Here is a 22,352-nt window from a genome sequence, read left to right as displayed (position 1 = left end):
ACACACACCACATACACACACACCACACACACACCACATACACACACACCACACACACACACACACACCACATACACACACACCACACACACACACACCACATATACACACACACCACACCACACACACACACCACATATACACACACACCACACCACACACACACACCACAACCACACCACAACTACACACACAACACACCACACATACACACATACCACACACACACCACATACACACACACCACATACACACACACCACATACACACACACACCACACACACATACACACACCACACACACACACCACACACACACACACACCACACTACACATACACACACACACACCACACATACCACATACCACACACACACTACACACACACACTCACCACACACACACAACCACACCACACACACACCACACACACACCACACCACACACACACACCACACCACACACACACACACCACAACCACACACACACCACAACCACACCACACACCACACACCACACACACACAACCACATACACACACATACACACCACACACACACCACATACACACATCACACACACACACACACCACATACACACACACACCACAACCACACACACCACACACACACACACACCACACACACACACCACATACACACACCGCACACACACACCACATACACACACACACCACAACCACACCACACACCACACACACACAACCACATACACACACACACACACCACACACACACCACATACACACACCACACACACACCACACACACACCACATACACACACCACACACACACACCACACACACACACACCACACACACACACACCACACACACACCACATACACACACACACCACACTACACACACACACACACACACACCACAACCACATACACACACACACACACACCACATACACACACACACCACACCACACACACACACACACACACACACCACAACCACACCACACACCACACACACACCACAACCACATACACACACACACACACACACCACACACACACCACACCACACACACACACCACACCACACACACACACACCACAACCACACCACACACCACACACCACACACACACCACAACCACATACACACACACACACCACACACACACCACACACACACCACACCACACACACACACCACACCACACACACACACACCACAACCACACACACACCACAACCACACCACACACCACACACCACACACACACAACCACATACACACACATACACACCACACACACACCACATACACACACCACACACACACACACCACATACACACACACACCACAACCACACACACCACACACACACACACACCACACACACACACCACATACACACCACACACACACCACATACACACACACACCACACACACACACACACACCACACACACACACCACATACACACACACACCACACACACACACCACACACCACACACACACAACCACATACACACACACACACACCACACACACACCACATACACACACCACACACACACACACCACATACACACACACACACACCACACACACACCACACACACACACACACACACACACCACATACACACACCACACACACACACACCACATACACACACCACAACCACACCACACACCACACACCACACACACACAACCACATACACACACACACACCACACACACACCACATACACACACCACACACACACACACCACATACACACACACACCACAACCACACACACCACACACACACCACACACACACACCACATACACACACACCACACTACACACACACACACACACACACACCACACATACCAAACACCACACACACACCACAACCACATACACACACACACCACACACACACCACATACACACACACACCACACACACACACACACACACACACACCACACACACACCACACACACACACACACACACCACACACACACCACACACACACACACACACACACAGGTGGGGGGAGTCTTAAGAGATTTGGTGTGTATGTTTAAAGATACGTGTGTTACAAACATTTCTTTAAACCTTACATTTAAGGGATTCATTGGCACATACTGAAATCCGATGCACTTTTATCTCAATCTTTTCCTTCCTTCTCTTTGTCTCAGAAAAGCTCTTGGAGAAGTTTGGAGCTAAGTATTAATTCGATTAATTTTGAAAGCATAGCAGATTCCTAAAAAGGGATTTAGGCTTTTTTTTTTTTTTTTCATTTTATTCAAGTAAGTTGACTTTACTTTAATTGTGTCAGTTTAGAAGCTGTTGAACCTTTTTCTTTTCTTTTTTTAAAAAATAGATCCTCAAGGAAGACTTGCATTTAGTAATTTGTGTATAATCAGTGCAAGCGAAATTAAGGAAAAATGGATGTAGAAAATGAGCAGACACTGAATGTGAACCCCACTGGTGAGTAGTGTCCTAACCCCTGCCTTGTGACCAAACTTGAAGCTATTCCATATTTTATGTGGGGAAAATGAGAGTAAAATGTTTAAAGTACTTTTTTAGCCATGCATAAGGTATCCTAGCTCTGCAAAAAGGCAGCAGAAACTAGTAAAAGATCTTCAAAAGACAGGAAACGGTGTCTAGTGAAGTTAGAGTGTTTGCATTTAAAAGTATTGAGTGTGGTGCATGTAGCAGGGACAGTGTGCAGTGATGTCACGTTCCATAGTAAGGACTTCTACACTTTATTCTGAGGTCATGTTTGAAAGAGTTTTTCAGTAAGGGCATGCTTTAGAAAACCTCTCTGTTCACTTTGGAGACTGTTTTGAAGATGGAAGGCTGAGAGGCAGAGACTAATGAAATGCTGTAACACACTGAGTGTGTTTGGTTTGGATCGCAGTGTTTTCTTAGTAACATTTGTACTTTTGCTAAGAATCTAAAAGGAGGAATAAGTCTATGCTTTTTAGATTGATTAAATTTTTACTATTTAAACTCACAAACTACAAAAAAGTCATATATGTCAACTTTACATCATAATAGTAATTATCATAATTACAATTAGGCACCAGACAGTTTGGGTGATTTGCCTCTGACTTGAGTTACCCATCTGGAACAAAACTGCTGGAGTAGTAATGAAGTCAGTGGCCTTTCTGACTTAAAACTGTTTCTAGAGCAAGGCTGAGGTTGCCATGTGATCTTCAAAGACATCTGAGACAGGGAGAGTGGTCTGTCGGGTGCTGTTGACAGGAAGTGCCGTCTGGTAATAGCCCCTTCTTTGAGGCTCTGACCAGGGAAGATCATTATGGAAGGAAGCATTGATTGCTGCAGTGGGTTGCATGATCATTGACCATGTAGTGTTCCTGAGGCCTGAGTTGCTAGGATGGCTTCCACGGAGGGAGTGAGATTCGGGTATATTTTGAAGAATTCTGATAGAAGATTAGTAAATGACTTCTAAGCAAAAGACGTTTGGAATCATTTTAGGTGCTAATGAGCCAATATGTGTAGACTGGGAACTTTCCAGAGATAGAAATTTGGGGAAATAATTCAGGAGTTGGAGATGATGGTTTAAGAGCATTCCCTAGGTTGACAGCAGTGGTATTTGATTACATATTTGTCAAATATGTATTGCAGACTAATGTTTCCTAAGCATTTGTAATTGAACAGGGAATGTTTTGAAAGTAGTTTAAATACTCCTTGATTTTCTCATCTATATGAAGTGCTGAACTTGTACTGTCCAGCATAGCCTAGAACGTATGCTATAGTTTTATGCTCTTCATACTGACAAAGGTTTTATTACCCAAGCATGTGTAAAAACCTCTTCTTAGAAAACCCTGTTAATTAAAATTCAGTACCTTCATTTACTTTCCTTGATAATGGGAAAAATAATCTATTTGTTCTTTATAAAATTGCCAATGTATGACTACTACTAGCCTAAAAAATGTTAATTTCATGTGAAGTAACCAAATTAGGTTTTACTTGACAGAACAGTGGATACTGGAAATACTTAGCTTAGTTTTTTTTTCATTCTCTCTTTTAAGACCCTGACAATTTAAGTGACTCTCTCTTTTCTGGAGATGAAGAAAATGCTGGCACTGAGGAAATAAAGAATGAAGTAAATGGAAATTGGATCTCCGCTTCTACTATTAATGAAGCTAGAATTAATGCAAAAGCAAAAAGACGACTTCGGAAAAATTCATCCCGGGACTCCGGCCGAGGAGACTCAGTCAGTGATAATGGAAGTGAAGCAGTTAGAAGTGGAGTTGCGGTGCCCACCAGTCCAAAAGGAAGGTTGCTAGATAGGCGGTCCAGATCTGGGAAAGGAAGGGGGCTGCCAAAGAAAGGTTAGTGTGTGCTGTGCAAAGAAACAACTGGAAGAACCCCAGATCCTGTGCCAGGAGTCCCTTGTTCTAAATGGACAAAAGCATTAACCGCTCTAGGGCTTATGATTGCGCACATCCTTAGGGGAGAGCTGAAGGCCCATACCACTTTTCTTTTTAGGTTGATTATTTTTTCTTTGGGGTAAACTTTCTCTTTCCCCTAAGCAAAATAAAGTAAACATTGATGCTTTCTTTCAGTTGTGATTTTATACACTCTATGAAGATGGTCAGGTTTATTATAACTGTTATCAAATGAATCTATGTCCATTGTTAAAAGTAGTAACTATGCACTTGGTAACATACATGCAGATCTGGGTTTGTGTTGACTTTTAGTTCCGCTGCTTGAGTGCTGTAGTAGATTGATTTATTTCACTGCTGTAGCCAGTGCCTAGAATACTCGTGGACATTTAAAGTTCATTTGGATGAGGGTCTTTCAGCGTCTGTCTATAGTGGGATTTCTGTAGAATTTGGAGATTGGACTGGATTTTGAATGGTGTGAGCTTCAGTTATACATTTAAGGCACAGATAATTTAAATGGACCTTGTGATGAAAGTGCTTAGAAGGAGGGGGAAACTGAAACATGGAGGTTGAATTTCAGCATCTTCTATTAATGAACATAGAACTAATGCCAAGACAAAAGTTTGATTATGAAAATTTGTTAAGGTGAATAGAGAAAGAAAAATCTATTAGTATTCAGGTAAAGTATAGTGGTCTTTCAGAAATTATTTTGTGACTAGCTACATAATTATATGAATCAAAGTGGCCCATAGTTATCTGGTTTTGGTCTGCTGTGTTGGCAAGGATTATACTCCAGGTACAGAATAAAAACTTAAAAAGGGGGAAATGGCATTATGAAGGCTTTTTAAAAGTATTATTTTATACAAATTTGGCTTTGTAAAAATGCCACAGTAAATTGCTATGGAAAAGCAACTTGTTGAGTTGAAGTTGTAGTCTTTGATCTGTATACCGAAGTAGAGAGAAACAGCTGTCCGTGCTGTTGATTTTTATATAGTAATTATTTGTTAATATACTGCTAATTTCTAAGTTTAGTTTAATGTGCACTTGATGTGGAAGAATATTACATGTTAGCATGATGGTGATCAATATGGATCTCTGTGGATTGATTCTTTTTTATGTGTTGAGCTTTTAATGGCACATTTACTGGTCCGAAATGTTTCTCTTTTTTCTTCTTTTTTTTCTGGTTCCAAGAACTGTCAAAATTTAGAGCTTCACCACAGGGTCATGTTCTGAAAGGTCTGTGGTATGGCTGTTGCTCAGATTAAAAAAAATACTATAAAGATATTTTTCTAAGTTATTTTAACTTGATGCTTTTGAAAATAGCTAATCTTGAAAAAGTGATCTAAATAGGAGTTTCAAGTGTAATTCTCAACTGGAAAATAATTAGCATAAGAATTTCTACATTTGAAATTATTTCAGATTTCAGTTAATATATGTGAACTATCATCTGAACTTTCAGGTGGTGCAGGAGGCAAGGGTGTCTGGGGCACACCTGGACAGGTATATGATGTGGAGGAGGTGGATGTGAAAGATCCAAACTATGACGACGACCAGGTAATCAACTATTTTTTTTATATATTCAATGTTTGTAAGATTTCTTGATTTTTCACCCATAAGATTGTCAAGTAATACATGGTTATATATCAATACTCCATAGCTATGAAGATATATACAACATATATGGCAAAATCATATATACAGATTGGAAAAGTCAGTTTTTTGATAGTAAAATGTATATAATTTCCACTTGTTTTGGGAGTCAAGAGGAGGTTTTTATTGACTTGACTAATGATAATAAAGGAGGACTCTGGGATAGCATGGGCTGCTGGTATCAGGTTCCGTTTTAGAGTCACTATTGAACACGAGTAGTAGGATAGATGTTAGTTTGAGGACACATGCATTTTCTCTCTTATGATAATACTTAGTAAGAAATGTCTTAATGCATCATTGTGAAGTTCTTTTTGTCTTTTTAATGGAAAAATTTCAAAAGTATAATTGGTACAATGAACCTACTGGTACTCGGCTTTCAGCTTCACCAGAGTCACTGCGTTAGTTCGCTCACAGACAATCTTACTTAACCTTGTATCTGTTTACTTGAACATGTCAGTGTGTGTGTTAGCTTGTTTTTCTTTCTGGACATCATTCATATATATGCATTTACCAGTTTTAAAAAATATTTAAAGGCTTTGGGGTTGAAATGCCATGTACTCTGCTAAATACTAGTCTTTTAAGCATATGCTGCAAGTAGTATTTTAAGTGACAAGTTATAGATAAAATATTTTAGCTTTTCTGTAGAGGAGACACATGGGTTGGTGATAAGCATTTTAATCTTACTGAAATTTCACTTGAACTGTTTTTTTCTTAGATTTTTAGTCATTACAATATTGATCTCTTATTTTTATTATATTTTGAAAGTTTCTGTTTTTGACAATATTAGTACATAGATAAGAATGCTTAATCTCGTTAAAAAGTCAAGTTTTAATGAAAGTATGTGCTAGGATGCCATATTAAAGGTTTTGGGTTAAAGAGTTGGTTTCTGAGGAATATAAAAGTTAATGTAAAAGCTGAGTCGGCTTGGTAGGCAGGTGTGGAGCGTGAGTTTGCATTTCTAGCACCCACCTCAGAGCTGGGCAGGGTGGTGCCTATCTGGGATCTCAGTGTTGGGAAGGGAGACGAGTGGGTTCCAGGCTTGCTAGATGGGAGCAACTCAGCAAGAGACTCTGTCTCAGAACATGAGGTGAAAGGGACAGGGAGATGGCTGAGGAGGGAAAAGCACTTTATGTACAAACTGGGCAACCTGAGTGTAGTCTTCAGAGTCAGGAAACCCATATGAAAACCCGCTATGGTGGGGGCATCTGTCACCCAGTGCTTCAGGGGGGCATGGGAGGTGGAGGTAACATCGACCTCTGGTCCCTGCCTACCACATGCATGTATGGCACATGGCCCTCTCTCTACCCAAGTAAGTCAGCGTGCAATAGAGAGTTTGGAGAAAACTCATGTATTTGCTCCAGTGAGTGGCTTCAGTGTGTCTCTGTCTCATTGAGGTTGTTTGGAAAGCGGCTGCATACAGACTCTGTGCAGTTAAAGCAGGAAGCAGACCTTTATCTTGCCTACGGGTGATCACTAACCAGCGGAACTATGAAAGTATAATTTCAGTTTATCTGAATATTTAATTATAATTCCCCTTCTTTCAGGAGAACTGTGTTTATGAAACTGTAGTTTTGCCCCTGGATGAGACCGCATTTGAGAAGACTCTAACACCAATTATACAGGAATACTTTGAGCATGGAGATACAAATGAAGTTGCGGTAGGTTTCAAGTTGCAGGGAAAAAACACACTATTAAACCTATGTAGAATGATTTTGGACTACTCTGGATAAGTTTATGTTTTTTCTTTTGTAACAACAACAAATTTTACAACCAAGAGGGAAACTTGTGGACATGGCGGTTTATGCCTAAAATCTCAGTACTTGAGATGTAACGGTAGGTGGGACAGGTCTGGGGTTGAAGCCAGGCTGGGCTACATAGGGCTTCAAGAGAACAAAGAAAAAGAGGGATACAATTTTTTCCTTAAACAGTTACATAGTTCTGGGCTCTGATGATACTTCTATGCCATTTATTTTTGAGGAAAATGACACAGGCACTATTTCTATACTTTTAAAGCATCTGGTTTTATAATCTAGACAGTTCTGTGGAATTTATAGACCCTGTGTAGCCTCTTCAGGAGCTTCAGAATGATCTGTTTTGGGGGAGATTAAAATACATCTGTACTCTCCAAGAAACAGCATTTATACAGAGATTTGGAAAAGGATGTATATGGGCACCAGGAGAATCAACCCAAGGTTTGATTCATAGTTTGTATGGGGATAATTAATGTGTTTGTAGTAAATTTTCATAAAGTAAATCTCGGAGGTAAAATAAAGTGACTAGTTTCATTAGAATTATGGGCCTGAGCTATAACAGTTATTAATTGGAAGTATTTATAATTATTAAATTCCAACCTGGGCTTTTGATTTGTTTGTCACATAGGTTTGGTAGCTTTGGGTTTATAGACTTAAAGTATAAAACAGCTATTTGTTTATTGCATACTGTTGTGTGGGGAGACACAACACACACATACATTGACTTACCCCAGAGAGGGAATCCATGACAGTCCAAAATACAGACACCACCAGAGTCCGGTTTGTTGAACCAGTGAGTTTTATTGGGATTATTTACAGCAATATGGATGAGGAGTTACTTCCATGAGCAGAAATGATTCAAAGACCTTTGCATCACTAAAGCCCACTGCAGCATGAATGACAGGCCAAAAGCTGGGAACTTGGAGCATACTGCCCAGCCTGAGGCAGCCCATAGGCTGGAGAGTGACCTTCCCAGCTGCCTCAGTGGGTCTAACTCTTCTGTAGGCAGGCTGCTGCTCCCTGTCAGTCCCTGCAGTGTGGCTCTGCTCACTCTGGCAGGAAGAGACTTACTGAGTCTGGTCAGTCTCAGGAGCTTACCTCCAGCTTTACCTTCCTGCTTAAAGAGTTCCCTGCAGGCTGGGATATCCTAGTCTTAGAGGAAACTGTTACGCAATGCTCTATCCCCTACTCCCGAGCTTGTATTCTTTCTGCCTTTCTGTAGTGATCCCTGAGCCTTAGAAGGGGGTTGACTCTGGATGTCCATCTATGGCTAAGAAGTATGCCACCATAACATACCACATTAAGTCAGCTCTCAGGAGCTTGGCCAGTGGTCATGAGTTGAGTTCGATAATAACAGCAACCTATGGGTGTGAACTCATGTTTAGAAGGCAACTTGACAGACATATTACGTCCACTTAGAAAAACCATATAGGTTGCTTCCCCACTGGGACCTATGACCTCTGTAGCCACAGGTTTTTGTCCTAGTTTATCGTACCAGAGGTGAACTCCCTTTTGTGTGAAGGTCTTGATTCTAGTTGGATCCAGGACAGCTGAGCCACTAGTGCACAAACTGGCATATCCTGCCTTGCATGTTGGTATTTCAGTACACAGGGTCCATAGCCCAGCAGGAATGCTGGTGACGGTCCTGCACCGCGAGGCCAGCCAGCAGGGTTGGGGTCGACATTACAGTCAGAACATGCTCATGCAGTGTCGTCAGCAGCAGGGTCAGACCATCAAGTGCTGAAATAGAACCAACAGCAGGAGCAAAAGCTTTCATGATTTGTGGGGCCAACAACTCATAAGGAGAGAGCCCTCTTCTGCCTCTAGGGTCTTGTAGTCAGTAAACTTGTAGCTTCTGGGAGTGTCTTTTCTGCCCCTTTAGGGCACCGTTTGGATTTAACTCTTTAGCTGATGGTTCAGTTACTGGGGAATGCTCAGCAGCTTCAGACAACACTGGTCCTAGGGCAGCCGGCATGGCATTTGTGCTGGAGCTTGTATATACCACACCTCACTGTTGTAAATTTGCTGCCGCCTTTATGGAGTTGGAGTCTGTGCTGCACCAGAAAGCAGTTTGGCCAGGTGGACTTTAGTCCAGCCCTTTATTGGGCAAGCTGTTCTTTAGTCACTAGGGTAGTTATAGGTCCCACCTGTTGCAATACTAAATTATTAAATTCAAGTAAACAGTTGCTGTCCTTTGCCTCTGCTCCTTTCTGTAACCCAAGCCTTATTGGGCCTTTGCTTAGTTTGCTTTTGCCGTACACCCAGTTGTAGCCTTAGCAACATCTGGTGACTTCTGACAGGAAGGCACATTGAATTCGTGGGGTATACAGCTGCTGACCTGTCCTACAGTGATCTTAGCCTGCTCCAAAGCCACGTTAGCCTGTCTGTGTCAATCCGTGTAACCCCTTTCATTATCACTTTATACAAAGGATGGGCAGCTTGGGCAGGATTTGGTATGAAAATCTGTTGCTATTCTAAGAGCTCCCCGAGTGCCCCCAGCACCTTTACATTTACAGGCATGGTCTGTTGTAGGATTTTGACAGTAATGTTGTCAGGTATCATATTCGTCTTATCATACTAGACCATAATACTGCCAAAAATTTTACATTTGTGCTTGGCCCTTATACATGTGGATTGATCTTCCATCTTTATTGAAGGGACCAGGATTGTCTCAGGATCCCCAAGACCAAGTTCTGTAGGTCGGGGAAAAAGAAACAAAGACAGGAGGGAGAGGGAGAGGGGAAAAAGGAAGAAGAGGAAGGGGGAAAGAGTGTTTGTCTGGGGTTGGGAAAAAGGACAGGGTCAGGACAGTGGAGACAGATGTGGCCCGTAGCATATGGCAGTTTACAAAGGCTAAGTAAGAAGGGAAACTCTGTGTTAGGGTGACGCCAAAAGGGGTTTCCATGGCTGGACCTCAGTACTTTGATAGCTAGACCTTGGTTGTCAGCCTGAGGAGGAAGAAGTGGCCAAACGGGGCTAGACCTTGGTGGTTAGCTTTTGGAATGTAATCTACTTGTTTTTAATAAGACAGAGGCCGGGCAGTGGTGGCGCACGCCTTTAATCCCAGCACTTGGGAGGCAGAGGCAGGCAGATTTCTGAGTTCAAGGCCAGCCTGGTCTAGAGTGAGTTCCAGGACAGCCAGGGCTACACAGAGAAACCCTGTCTCAAAAAAAACAAAAAAAAACAAAAAACAAAAAAACCAAAACAACCCCCCCAACAAAAAACAAAACAATAACACAACCCCCCCCCAAAAAAAAAAAAAAGACAAGAGAATGGGGGAGAAGAAGGGCAAGGCCTGCCAGAGCATGCTTTCATGTTCAGACTGTCTAGAGTCCCTTCTTTCACTCATTCCTTTAGACACACCTATAGGCCCTTTAGGTTCATTTCTGGATGTTCACAAACACTCAGAAGTTAGCATTATGTCATTTATATAACACATTTTCTAGAGGATAGGCAGGACAAAGCAGCACCAAGCCATGACGGGGGAGCTACAAAGATAACCTTGGTGAAGCATTTTCAAAGTCAGTTTAATCTGTTTTGAGCAAGCGTCGGGTGAGTGCAGAGGTTCACAACTAAGATGTTCTAAAGTGTGACGTAAACAAGGTCCAATACAGAAAGGCTCCATCCCTTTGTATCAGTTGCGTCCTCCACAGATCCAGGTTGGATACCTCATGACTTTCATAAGTCAACCCACCAGAGACTGATTTCCATCACACTGTCTCAGGCCATGTAACCATTGCTTTAAAGAGAGATGGGAAGTTACATTACTCAGTTTTTCTGTCTCCACAGCTGTCTGATGGATCCCATCCAGCCCTGTGTTTCACAGCCTCACAAACCAGGCTGAAACAGGCTCTTTTGTTACTTGTTTAAACTTCCCTAATTTCAGCAGTTCAAGAGCTGAGTGTTTCTTGACCACCCTAGTTTCTTGCATGGAACCAGCCGTATTCTGGATCATAGGTTTTCTTGTTCATTCCATTAAAGGCTAGTCCTCTACAGTATCCTCTTAATGCTTTTACCATAATCGGCCCCACTCTGACCCTTCCTATGGATCCCAGAAGGGCTTCCGGGCACAGATCTAACTTGCGATCTCTTTTCCTTCCACCCTCCAACCTTTAAGAAGCCACCTCATCTCATCCTCTTGGTTATCTAATTTGCCAAATTAGAGGCTAACACGGAGGACGCTGCCACAGCTGTCTTGTTGCAATTGCTTATTTTTACACAAACAGGTTCTTGCTGGCAGCCATCTCAGCCTTGGTGCATTTCTGACTCCACGTAAGAATGGCTAGGTAACGTCTGCTGCTGCTGCTTGCCTATGGTTCCCCACCCTTGTGAGTGAATCTTAAAGACTTCAGCTTTTCCTCCAAACCAGTGGTTCTCAAGATTCCTAATGCCATGATCCTTTAATGAAGTTCTTCAAGTTGTGGTGATGCCCCAACTGTAAACGTGTTTCATTGCTACTGCTATGAATTGTAATATAAATATATGATATGCGGGATATATGACATATGACCGCGAAATGGATCACAACCCACAGGTTGACAACCAGTGCTAAGCTTTTAACTTTTCAGAGCATCTCCATATCCACATAGTGTACCCCATTTATCAAGCAGGCATGCCACCCTCACCATATAGACAGAGATTGCCATCGTGGGACTTCCCACAGATGTTACTAATCCTGATGGCTCAGTCTTAGTTGTGCGTCTTATAACAAGAACCATGCAACTTCTAGCACACAAACGTAGCCCAAAAGCATCCCAGCACGCTGTGTAAAGGGAAGGACAACTGTATTAGAGATCACTGACCATATCACTCACAGGCTTGTGAAAGTAGGCAGTGTTAAGTAAGGAAGTTAGAGTTGGAACTCTGCCTCTAAGGTTATATACTACTGCAAGGATTGGATTCTTCTGAGCATTAACTGGAGTGGCAGAATGCCTGAGAACCATGCTGCACGGCTAGTGAATGTTAGGTGCTGTTGTGCTTTATCATTTGAAACACTAATCCCAGTTAAACACTGATGATCCCACTTTATAGTCACATGAAAGACTAAAGCAGACATTTATTTTAAGAGGAGACAAGGTCTTACTATGTAACTCTGCCTGGTTTGGAACTCACTATGTAAGATCAGGTTGGCCTTTAACTCTGTCTTCTTGCCTCTGCCTCTCTGGTGCTGGGACTTAAGGCATGTGCTACTAAACCCAGTCTTCAAGAGAAAGCATTTAAGTAGACTATATAAGCAGTTTGTAATATAAAATAAATTTCTCCACCAATGTTCGTCAATTATTTGTAGAAATAATCATAATAGATTGTAGAGGACTGGCTAGTTGTAGTTGGACTGTTCGCACTGTTCTTCCTATCTTCAGTGTACTGATAACCAGGCAGGTAGAGCTTGTATCACTGATGTAAACCCAGTATGCCTGCTGGCATTTCTAAAGGTGAGGTGTAGACACAGAGGAGAAGCAGGACCGCAGCAAAAACAAGGTGACTGAGCTAGAGAGACAGGTAGTCATCTTCCTTCTTTCACACAGGAGATGTTAAGAGACTTAAACCTTGGGGAGATGAAAAGTGGCGTGCCGGTGTTGGCAGTGTCCTTAGCCTTGGAGGGGAAGGCCAGCCACCGGGAGATGACATCCAAGCTGCTTTCTGACCTTTGCGGGACGGTGATGAGCACGAATGACGTGGAAAAGTCATTTGACAAGTTGCTGAAGGATCTCCCTGAGCTAGCCTTGGACACTCCTCGGGCACCGCAGGTTTGTGTCTTCCTTTTGCTCCTTTCCTTTGTGTCCTCCGTGTACACACTCTGTGTACACACTCCTCGGCAATTACAACAGTTGCAAGGGAGTGGCCCACAGTTGTAACCATACAAAAGTAGCTCTGCATATTGTAGGTCTTTCTCCCCAACTCCATTTTTATTTTCTGTACTTTGTATTAAACCAAGGGCCACCTACATGGTGACAAGTGCTCTGCCAGCGAGCTACAACCTTCCCAGGTCTTGATGGAACCAAACAAAACCCCTTTCCTGTCCAGCTCTGTATAGTTTGTAGGTCATGTGTAACACATGTATTTCCTGTTCATAGAGTTTTTTTTTTTTATTATATCAACATTTTTACTAGCTAAGAAATTTTAAAGATGTTATGTTGCTATATAACAGATACTGACTGACTTGAGTGGGATTTATTAAAACAGTTATAACTATTCCCTTTTGTAACTTTGAAAACATGTAATTGCTGTTAACATTTGCATAAAAATTGAATTTATAGAGAATTTCTAAATGTTGTTTCTGTAACAGGCAGCTCCTCTGAGTCAAAATCAGATTTATTTCCCTTCCCTACTTACATACATGCTTAAAAACGGTCGTCTGATTTCATATTAATTACAGAATTTTTGATGAATAAAATCCAAAATGAAGAAAGGCCAGGAAAAGCCCTCCACACAAACCTGTTAACATTTTGATAACTATTTTTTTATTTCTAGTTTGTTATTTATTCGTGTTATTTTACCTTTATTTAATTAGAAAGTAGAATTGTACCACAAACACTATTTTGTAGAGTTGACTTTTCCAGTGCCCCACCGTGTACTTTGCTTTGTATGCACTACTTAAGCATAATTTTACTGTTAGACACTGAAGTTGTTTTTAGATTGTCTAATAATTTTGCTATGATCAGATTTTGAAATGAACCTTTATTTGTGCATAACTTTTCTCCACAACATATTCTATAGTTAGAGTATTGAAGAGGAGAGGTTTTTCCTTGACTTCAGGTCACTTTAACAGACACCAATGGGTGTGTGCAGAGTCCTGGGGATTAGGGAGTGAGCAAAGCAGAGGCGCCATCCCATCCTGATGGCATGGGCTTGAAAGTCAAGCTAATGGTCGAGGAGCATACATGGCACAGGGCACACAGGCGCTTCTGCACACCCCGCACTTGAGGGCCAGTGTAAGGGAGTGTGCACCATGTGCACACACACAGTGTAAGGGAGTGTGCACCATGTACACACAAACAGTGTAAGGGAGTGTGCACCGTGTACACACACACAGTGTAAAGGAATGTGCACCATGTACACACACACAGTGTAAGGGAGTATGCACCATGTACACACCGTGTACACACAGTGTAAAGGAGTGTGCACCGTGTACACACACAGTGTAAGGTAGTGTGCACCATGTACACGCACACAGTGTAAGGGAGTGTGCACCATGTACACACACAGTGTAAAGGAGTGTGCACCGTGTACACACAGTGTAAAGGAGTGTGCACCGTGTACACACACATACACAGTGTAAAGGAGTGTGCACCGTGTACACACACATACACAGTGTAAGGGAGTGTGCACCATGTACACACAGTGTAAGGGAGTGTGCACCATGTACACACACACAGTGTAAGGGAGTGTGCACTGTGTACACACAAACAGTATAAAGGAGTGTGCACCACGTACACACACACAGTGTAAGGGAGTGTGCACCATGTACACACACACAGTGTAAGTGAGTGTGCACTGTGCACACACACAGTGTAAGGGAGTGTGCACCATGCACACACACACAGGTGCTTCTGTACATCTCAGCATGTGTTTTAGGTATTGAGTGTGTAATTAGACAGTTTTTATCATTTATGCATTTCAAGATTGTATCCTAATAAAAGTTTATTTTAGTTTTTTTATATAGTTCTCTTTTTTTTCTTATTATAGTTGGTGGGCCAGTTTATTGCTAGAGCTGTTGGAGATGGAATCTTATGTAATACCTATATCGATAGTTACAAAGGAACTGTAGATTGTGTACAGGCTCGGTAAGTAAATTCATTTTTGCTACTTAGAATTTCAAAATGAGAAATCCTACAACATCCTGTAACATGACATGGACATGAATCAGACATTGTGAGTGTGTAGTTTTCCTTACGGGTTCTTCATTGTTAAAAGATGTTGCCATGGTGCAGCAGGAAGAGAGCAGTAATAAAAACACAGAATTTCTGAGTTAAACGATGCGGCTCCCTCTTTAAGTCTCCCTCTTAGGGCCTCAGTTTCCCTACTTGAAAAATGAAAGCATTGACTGTGAGTGTCCATGCTACCTTCTGGGTCGGACAGTCGTTTGGTTTAATGATTAGAAGCCAGACTTGCTGCTTGGCTTTTCTAACCTCTTGGAGGCTGACTTAGCCAGCCAGACCTCAGGCTTCCCCAGGTACCGGTATTCAATCCCAGGGGTCTTGGAGGAAGATCTTCCTGGGTGGGAAGATGTGAATCAATATAAAAGTTATATATGAATTTATGTTCCTTCCTGGCTACATAACCATTAGTTTACAATATATTTTGACGAGAAGTGGTTGTAAAAGAATATGAGAATGTTCAATATTTTAAAAAATACCTAATTTTTATTTGAAGAGTTATTTTCTAAAACTACATATTTTTTGTTACATTAAAGTTGCCAATACATACACAGTTTTGTAAACTTTACTGATAATGTGGTAAACATCAGGCCTGTGTATGTATTATAATGACTTTTCTCTTTTTCTGTCTTGGATAGAGCTGCTCTGGATAAGGCTACTGTGCTCCTGAGTATGTCTAAAGGCGGGAAGCGCAAAGACAGTGTGTGGGGATCCGGAGGCGGGCAGCAGCCTGTCAATCACCTTGTTAAAGAGGTACTTACTGAGAGTACTTACTGAGCGTACTTACTGAGAGTGCTTACTGAGAGTGCTTACTGAGAGTGCTTACTGAGAGTGCTTACTGAGAGTGCTTACTGAGAGTACTTACTGAGAGTACTTACTGAGAGTGCTTACTGAGAGTGCTTACTGAGAGTGCTTACTGAGAGTGCTTACTGAGAGTGCTTGCTGAGAGTGCTTACTGAGAGTGCTTACTGAGAGTACTTACTGAGCGTACTTACTGAGAGTGCTTACTGAGAGTGCTTACTGAGAGTGCTTACTGAGCGTACTTACTGAGAGTGCTTACTGAGAGTGCTTACTGAGAGTGCTTACTGAGAGTGCTTACTGAGAGTGCTTACTGAGAGTGCTTACTGAGAGTGCTTACTGAGAGTGCTTACTGAGAGTGCTTACTGAGAGTGCTTACTGAGAGTGCTTACTGAGTGCTTACTGAGAGTGCTGAGAGTGCTTACTGAGAGCTTACTGAGAGTGCTTACTGAGAGTGCTTACTGAGAGTGCTTACTGAGTGCTTACTGAGAGTGCTTACTGAGAGTGCTTACTGAGAGTGCTTACTGAGAGTGCTTACTGAGAGTACTTACTGAGAGTACTTACTGAGAGTGCTTACTGAGAGTGCTTACTGAGAGTGCTTACTGAGAGTGCTTGCTGAGAGTGCTTACTGAGAGTGCTTACTGAGAGTGCTTACTGAGAGTACTTACTGAGCGTACTTACTGAGAGTGCTTACTGAGAGTGCTTACTGAGAGTGCTTACTGAGAGTGCTTACTGAGAGTACTTACTGAGCGTACTTACTGAGAGTGCTTACTGAGAGTGCTTACTGAGAGTGCTTACTGAGCGTACTTACTGAGAGTGCTTACTGAGAGTGCTTACTGAGAGTGCTTACTGAGAGTGCTTACTGAGAGTGCTTACTGAGAGTGCTTACTGAGAGTGCTTACTGAGAGTGCTTACTGAGAGTGCTTACTGAGAGTGCTTACTGAGAGTGCTTACTGAGTGCTTACTGAGAGTGCTGAGAGTGCTTACTGAGAGCTTACTGAGAGTGCTTACTGAGAGTGCTTACTGAGAGTGCTTACTGAGAGTGCTTACTGAGAGTGCTTACTGAGAGTGCATACTGAGTGCTTACTGAGAGCGCTTACTGAGAGTGCTTACTGAGAGTGCTTACTGAGAGTGCTTACTGAGAGTGCTTACTGAGAGTGCTTACTGAGAGCGCTTACTGAGAGTGCTTACTGAGAGTGCTTACTGAGAGTGCTTACTGAGAGCGCTTACTGAGAGTGCTTACTGAGCGTACTTACTGAGAGTGCTTACTGAGAGTGCTTACTGAGAGTGCTTACTGAGTGCTTACTGAGAGTTGTTTGCAAGAGAAAACAACAGAGTTACTACTAGATGGTATTTTTGTGGGCAGGAATTTAATGTGGTCATATGTTTGCAAGTAAAAATCTGAATAATTTATGAATTAGAAAAATTAGGTAATTGTTGCTGTTTATCCTGTTTTTGTGACTCAGTGGTGTGACTGTTAGCCCTCATGAATATAAGAAGTCTTGTCTGGAATGTCTAAGAAATGAGTGATTATAAAAAGTCTGTGTGTGAACTCTAATGCCTGAAATCTTTTTTATAGTAGTATTTAGTCTTAAAATGCTGCTGAGGGGAGATTATTTGTAATTACTCAATAAACGTTATTTATATGAGCAGTTTGAGTAATCTGAAACCATAAGCTAGGAATTATGAACACTAGAGTAGACCAGAGTGGCAGAGCGTCATAAGTGTGGGTGCTCATGCATTTGCTAGAAGAAAGTGAAGTGATTGAGTCACGTCGCAAAAGTAAAAGGTTTGCTTCCTGTGGGTTCTCTCCTGCTCTGTAACAGTGGGAACTGTAACGGCTAACTGCACACCTCGAGACTGCAGACCGCACTGCGGGCTGTGTGCTGCCTTTAGTGCTTTCCTTCTCATTTTGTTTTGTGTGTGTGTGTGTGTGTGTATGTGTGTGTATGTGTGCTTGTCCAGAGGTCAACCTGAAGTCTTATTTCTTAGAAATGTCACTTTGGCTGGGCGGTGGTGGCTCATGCCTTTTAATCCCAGCACTTGGGAGGCAGAGGCAGGCAGATTTCTGAGTTCGAGGCCAGCCTGGTCTACAGAGTGAGTTCCAGGACAGTCAGGACCATACAGAGAAACTCTGTCTCAAAAAACCAAAAAAAAAAAAAAAAAAAAAAAAAAAAAAAACCCAAAAAATGTCACTTTGTTTTTTGAGACAGTCTTTCACTGAGACCTAACCTATGAGCTAGGCTGGCTAGACAGTGAGCCTCTAATTCCTCAGATTATAAGCATCCCAAACCCAGATTTTTACCTGGGTTACAAAGACCGTGCGTGCGTGCGTGCGTGCGTGCGTGCGTGCGTGCGTGTGTGTGAAGTAGTTCAGATGGGTAAAGAAATTACCATTTTTGCTTTTACCTATGTTAGAGTAGATAGGTCATGACTGATTTATGAAGTGGAAACTTTAAAAAAATTCAAAATAAAAGATTTTATTTTTTAAAAGATTTTAAAAAAACAAAACAAAAAAATTTGAAGAATTATAAGAAAAAAATATGAGTTTGTTAATATGCGTGGGACATTAGGCAGCAGTAAAGGACACCCTGACTGGAAGGGAGATGCAGAAGTAGCTCTGCTCTCAGTTGGAGTGATGCATGGATTAGAGGATCCAGGTAAGTCCACAAAAGAACTCCAAAATCCAGCCACACCATGGCCGAGAGCTTAGCAGATTCTCATCAAACAAGATCATTGTGTGAGAGTCAGCTCTCCATGCGTTAGGACTGAGTGAATAGACAGAAATAAAAATCGGAAGAGCATAAAAATAGAGCATGAGGAAAATAAAGGAAATTCAACGCCTTTACTAAAATAAGATGCCACATTGATGAGTATTAGATAATATTATTAATATGGTAATACTCTCCAAAGGTGATATTTTGAGGAATTAACAAAATCCTAAGAGTATGTGAATTACCTTTAAATAAAAAGAGACTGGAAATAAAGCCAACAATCTATGACATTGTTATGCATTCTCATTTAGATAGAAGCAAGGGTCAAGGAAGTGTTCATGTGGGTTTGTATTTTATTATTTGGAAAAATGCACTGAATCTGACAGGGAATGTTAGTTTCACTTTTTAAAAAATAAGTGATTTTTAAAGATACGTGTATACGTATGTGTCCTGCCTGTTTGTGCAGCATGTGTGTGAGGCCAGAAGAGGGGTGTGGATTCCTTGGAGCTAAAGTTAGGGGCAGTTGTGAGCCACTGTGGGTGCTGGGAACTGAACCCAGGTCCTCTACAAGAGCTGCAAGTTCTGTTAACCACTGAGCTGCCTCTTCAGCCCCATGTTCCACTTTTCCAGTGGTACAACAAATATCATTTAAATAACAAATATACTGTAGTTTTAGTAAAAAGTACTTCAAATATTAAATATGTGTTATATTAAAATGCATACATTTGCATCCGCTGTCCTTTGTGTATGTGCTTAGTGAGTGTGTGTGCATGCATGGTGCGTGGTTCCCCAGCATAGGAGGTGTGTGCTTTTGTGCCTGTGCACATGCATGAATGTTAGCTGGCTCCCCACCACTCTCCACCGTGTTGTGTTGACATAGGGACACTCTCTGAACTAGAGCTGGCTATTTTTTTTTTTTTTTTTGTCTTAACTTAGTGGCCAGTGAGCTTTTGGGATCTACTTGTCTCTGTCAGCAGTGCTAGAATTGTTTATCACTGCCTTGCCTGGCTTGCTTTATGTGAGCTTTGAACTTCAGTCTTCATGCTTGCAATGCAGCTACTCTCATCCCTGAGCCATTTCCTCAGCCTCAAATACATACTTAAAAACAAAAAACCAAAAGAAAACAAATCTCTAATTAGAATATAGTTTAGTGGTAAATTTTTACTTTACCTTTTATGAAGATATTATAGAAGTTGAAGTAGAGGATATTTAGATAAAATAATTTTATTCATCCAGCCAAAATTCACTTAATGCCATTAGATATAAATACCCTTTTCTCAGAAAATATGTAAGGAAGATTATTTTTAGTTGAAGTTCTTTGGCTGAAAAACATTCACCATTTTTTTGTAGAGCCATAAATGACAGCATACAAGCTCTAGTTGGAAGTGAAGAACAGTCTGTCTCGTTCAATTGCTGAGCGTTTTTATTTTTTTCAAATTATTGTTTTCGTGTGTCTGGGTGGGTGTTTTGCCTGCATCTAAGTTTGTGTGCTACATGTGTGCAGTGCTCGCGGAGTCCTGGAGAGGGCACCAGATCTTACAGATAGTAGTCAGCCACCATGTGGGCCTGGGACCTGAGCCTTGGTCCTTCAGTGTGCTTTTAAGCACTGAACCATCTCTTCTTTCCCACTGAACATGTCTAGATTCTGAGTTACAAAGCCTCAGTTTTAGAGAGAAGAGAACTATAGAGATTCTTGCCCTTGTAGTAACACTCCATCATCTCTGACTTTTGGGCTTCCATTGCATTAAGAACATCTTGATGTTTTGTGGCATTCTAAAAGTGATGAGACTTTAAGTTAGTGCCCTCTAGTGGCACTAAAACATTGTCTTTTTAAAGATGTAATTATGTGTTTGTGTGTAGGTATGTGTATATGAGTTAAGGTGCCCCTGGAGGACAGAGCTGCAAGATCCCACGAGCTGGAGTTACAGGTGGTTGTGAGCCATGGGAAATGGGTGCTGGGCGCTGACCTCAGGTCTCTGCTGAGCACTGCATGCTCGTAACTGCTGAGCCAGCTCTGCAGCCTCTGCCCCTTGTTTTTAAGGGCTACATTGGAGTATTAGAGTCACAAGCACGGCCATTCATATCATAAAACCTACTGGGAGACGCTAGAGATTCCTTGGAAAACCAAGTGCTGTGTTTATTACTTCATACCTGAACCATCTGAAGCCCGGGTGTTTACTTTTAATTATGAGAGAGTTCTTTTATGCCACCACTCTGCCAAATCCACATGCTCAATATTGGTGCGAATGTTAATCTATCATTTAGAAAAGTACACATCTTTTAATAATTAGCAATTCTGACATTTCACCTTTTAAATCTAATAGATTGATATGCTGCTTAAAGAGTATTTACTCTCTGGGGATGCATCCGAAGCTGAGCACTGCCTTAAGGAACTGGAAGTACCGCATTTTCACCACGAGCTTGTGTATGAAGTAAGGCTACACTCTCACACCCAAGAGGACTTTCAAGTCCTCCTTTTACACCACAGTAATTGATGTTTCTTTAATAATGTAAAGTTTTCCCCTTAAAATATTAAAGTACTTTATAAGTTTATATAATCGCTACATGTTAGAGGAGGGATTGGATACATCTTTAGGACCAGTTTCTCATAAGTTGATTACCAAAAATTTATTTACTCTTTTCTGTTCAAATTTTAGGCCATTGTAATGGTTTTAGAGTCAACTGGAGAAAGTGCATTCAAGATGATCTTAGATTTATTAAAATCCTTGTGGAAGTCTTCTACTATTACCATAGACCAAATGAAAAGAGTACGTATGACATTACTTAAATACATTTATAAAAGGTGTGTGCCTCCTTTAGCTGTGGAAGGGTTGGGTTATATTTTTGCAAAATAACAGTTTGGGCTTTTTTTTTTTTTTTTTTTTCCTTTTAAAGAATGATTGTTCAGTTTGTGTGATGCAGTTTTTTTTTTATCTAGATGAGTCATTTAAATTGCATTTTTTTCTATTTAAAATTGTGGTTTTTGAAATGTTGGTGAAATTATATGTTTATACAAGATAGTTAAGTGTAGATGGGGAAGTCAGTTGTCAGGTAGCCTGACTTTTGCCTGGAGCTCTTTTGAGAATTTTTAAGTATACATTATTTTCAAGGTTCAAATATGACTTGTTTTGTCAGATTGCACTGTGA

At 41.5% G+C, this 22,352-nt stretch overlaps 1 protein-coding gene across 4 annotated transcripts in view; it reads left to right on the top strand.

Moving 5' to 3' along the window:
• Pdcd4 (programmed cell death 4) overlaps positions 1-22,352 on the top strand; it is a 28,829-nt gene that overhangs the window by 3,474 nt on the left and 3,003 nt on the right. For all 4 annotated transcript variants that reach the window (XM_021152002.3, XM_029472570.2, XM_021152004.3 and 1 more), the window contains exons 2-10: positions 2,381-2,487; positions 4,059-4,361; positions 5,875-5,969; positions 7,610-7,723; positions 13,342-13,563; positions 15,503-15,600; positions 16,332-16,446; positions 21,530-21,637; positions 21,863-21,973. In XM_021152002.3, the coding sequence (XP_021007661.1) occupies positions 2,445-2,487; positions 4,059-4,361; positions 5,875-5,969; positions 7,610-7,723; positions 13,342-13,563; positions 15,503-15,600; positions 16,332-16,446; positions 21,530-21,637; positions 21,863-21,973 (1,209 nt within the window). In that variant the 5' untranslated portion in view covers positions 2,381-2,444. The remainder of the gene's footprint in view (positions 1-2,380; positions 2,488-4,058; positions 4,362-5,874; positions 5,970-7,609; positions 7,724-13,341; positions 13,564-15,502; positions 15,601-16,331; positions 16,447-21,529; positions 21,638-21,862; positions 21,974-22,352) is intronic.

Source organism: Mus caroli, unplaced genomic scaffold (genome assembly GCF_978045245.1).
Source record: "Mus caroli unplaced genomic scaffold, Mus_caroli_1 scaffold_20, whole genome shotgun sequence".
NCBI classification, from domain to species: Eukaryota; Metazoa; Chordata; class Mammalia; order Rodentia; family Muridae; genus Mus; species Mus caroli.
The sequence above is the reverse complement of the archived record's forward strand: the minus strand, read 5'-3'. Positions and strand labels throughout refer to the sequence as shown.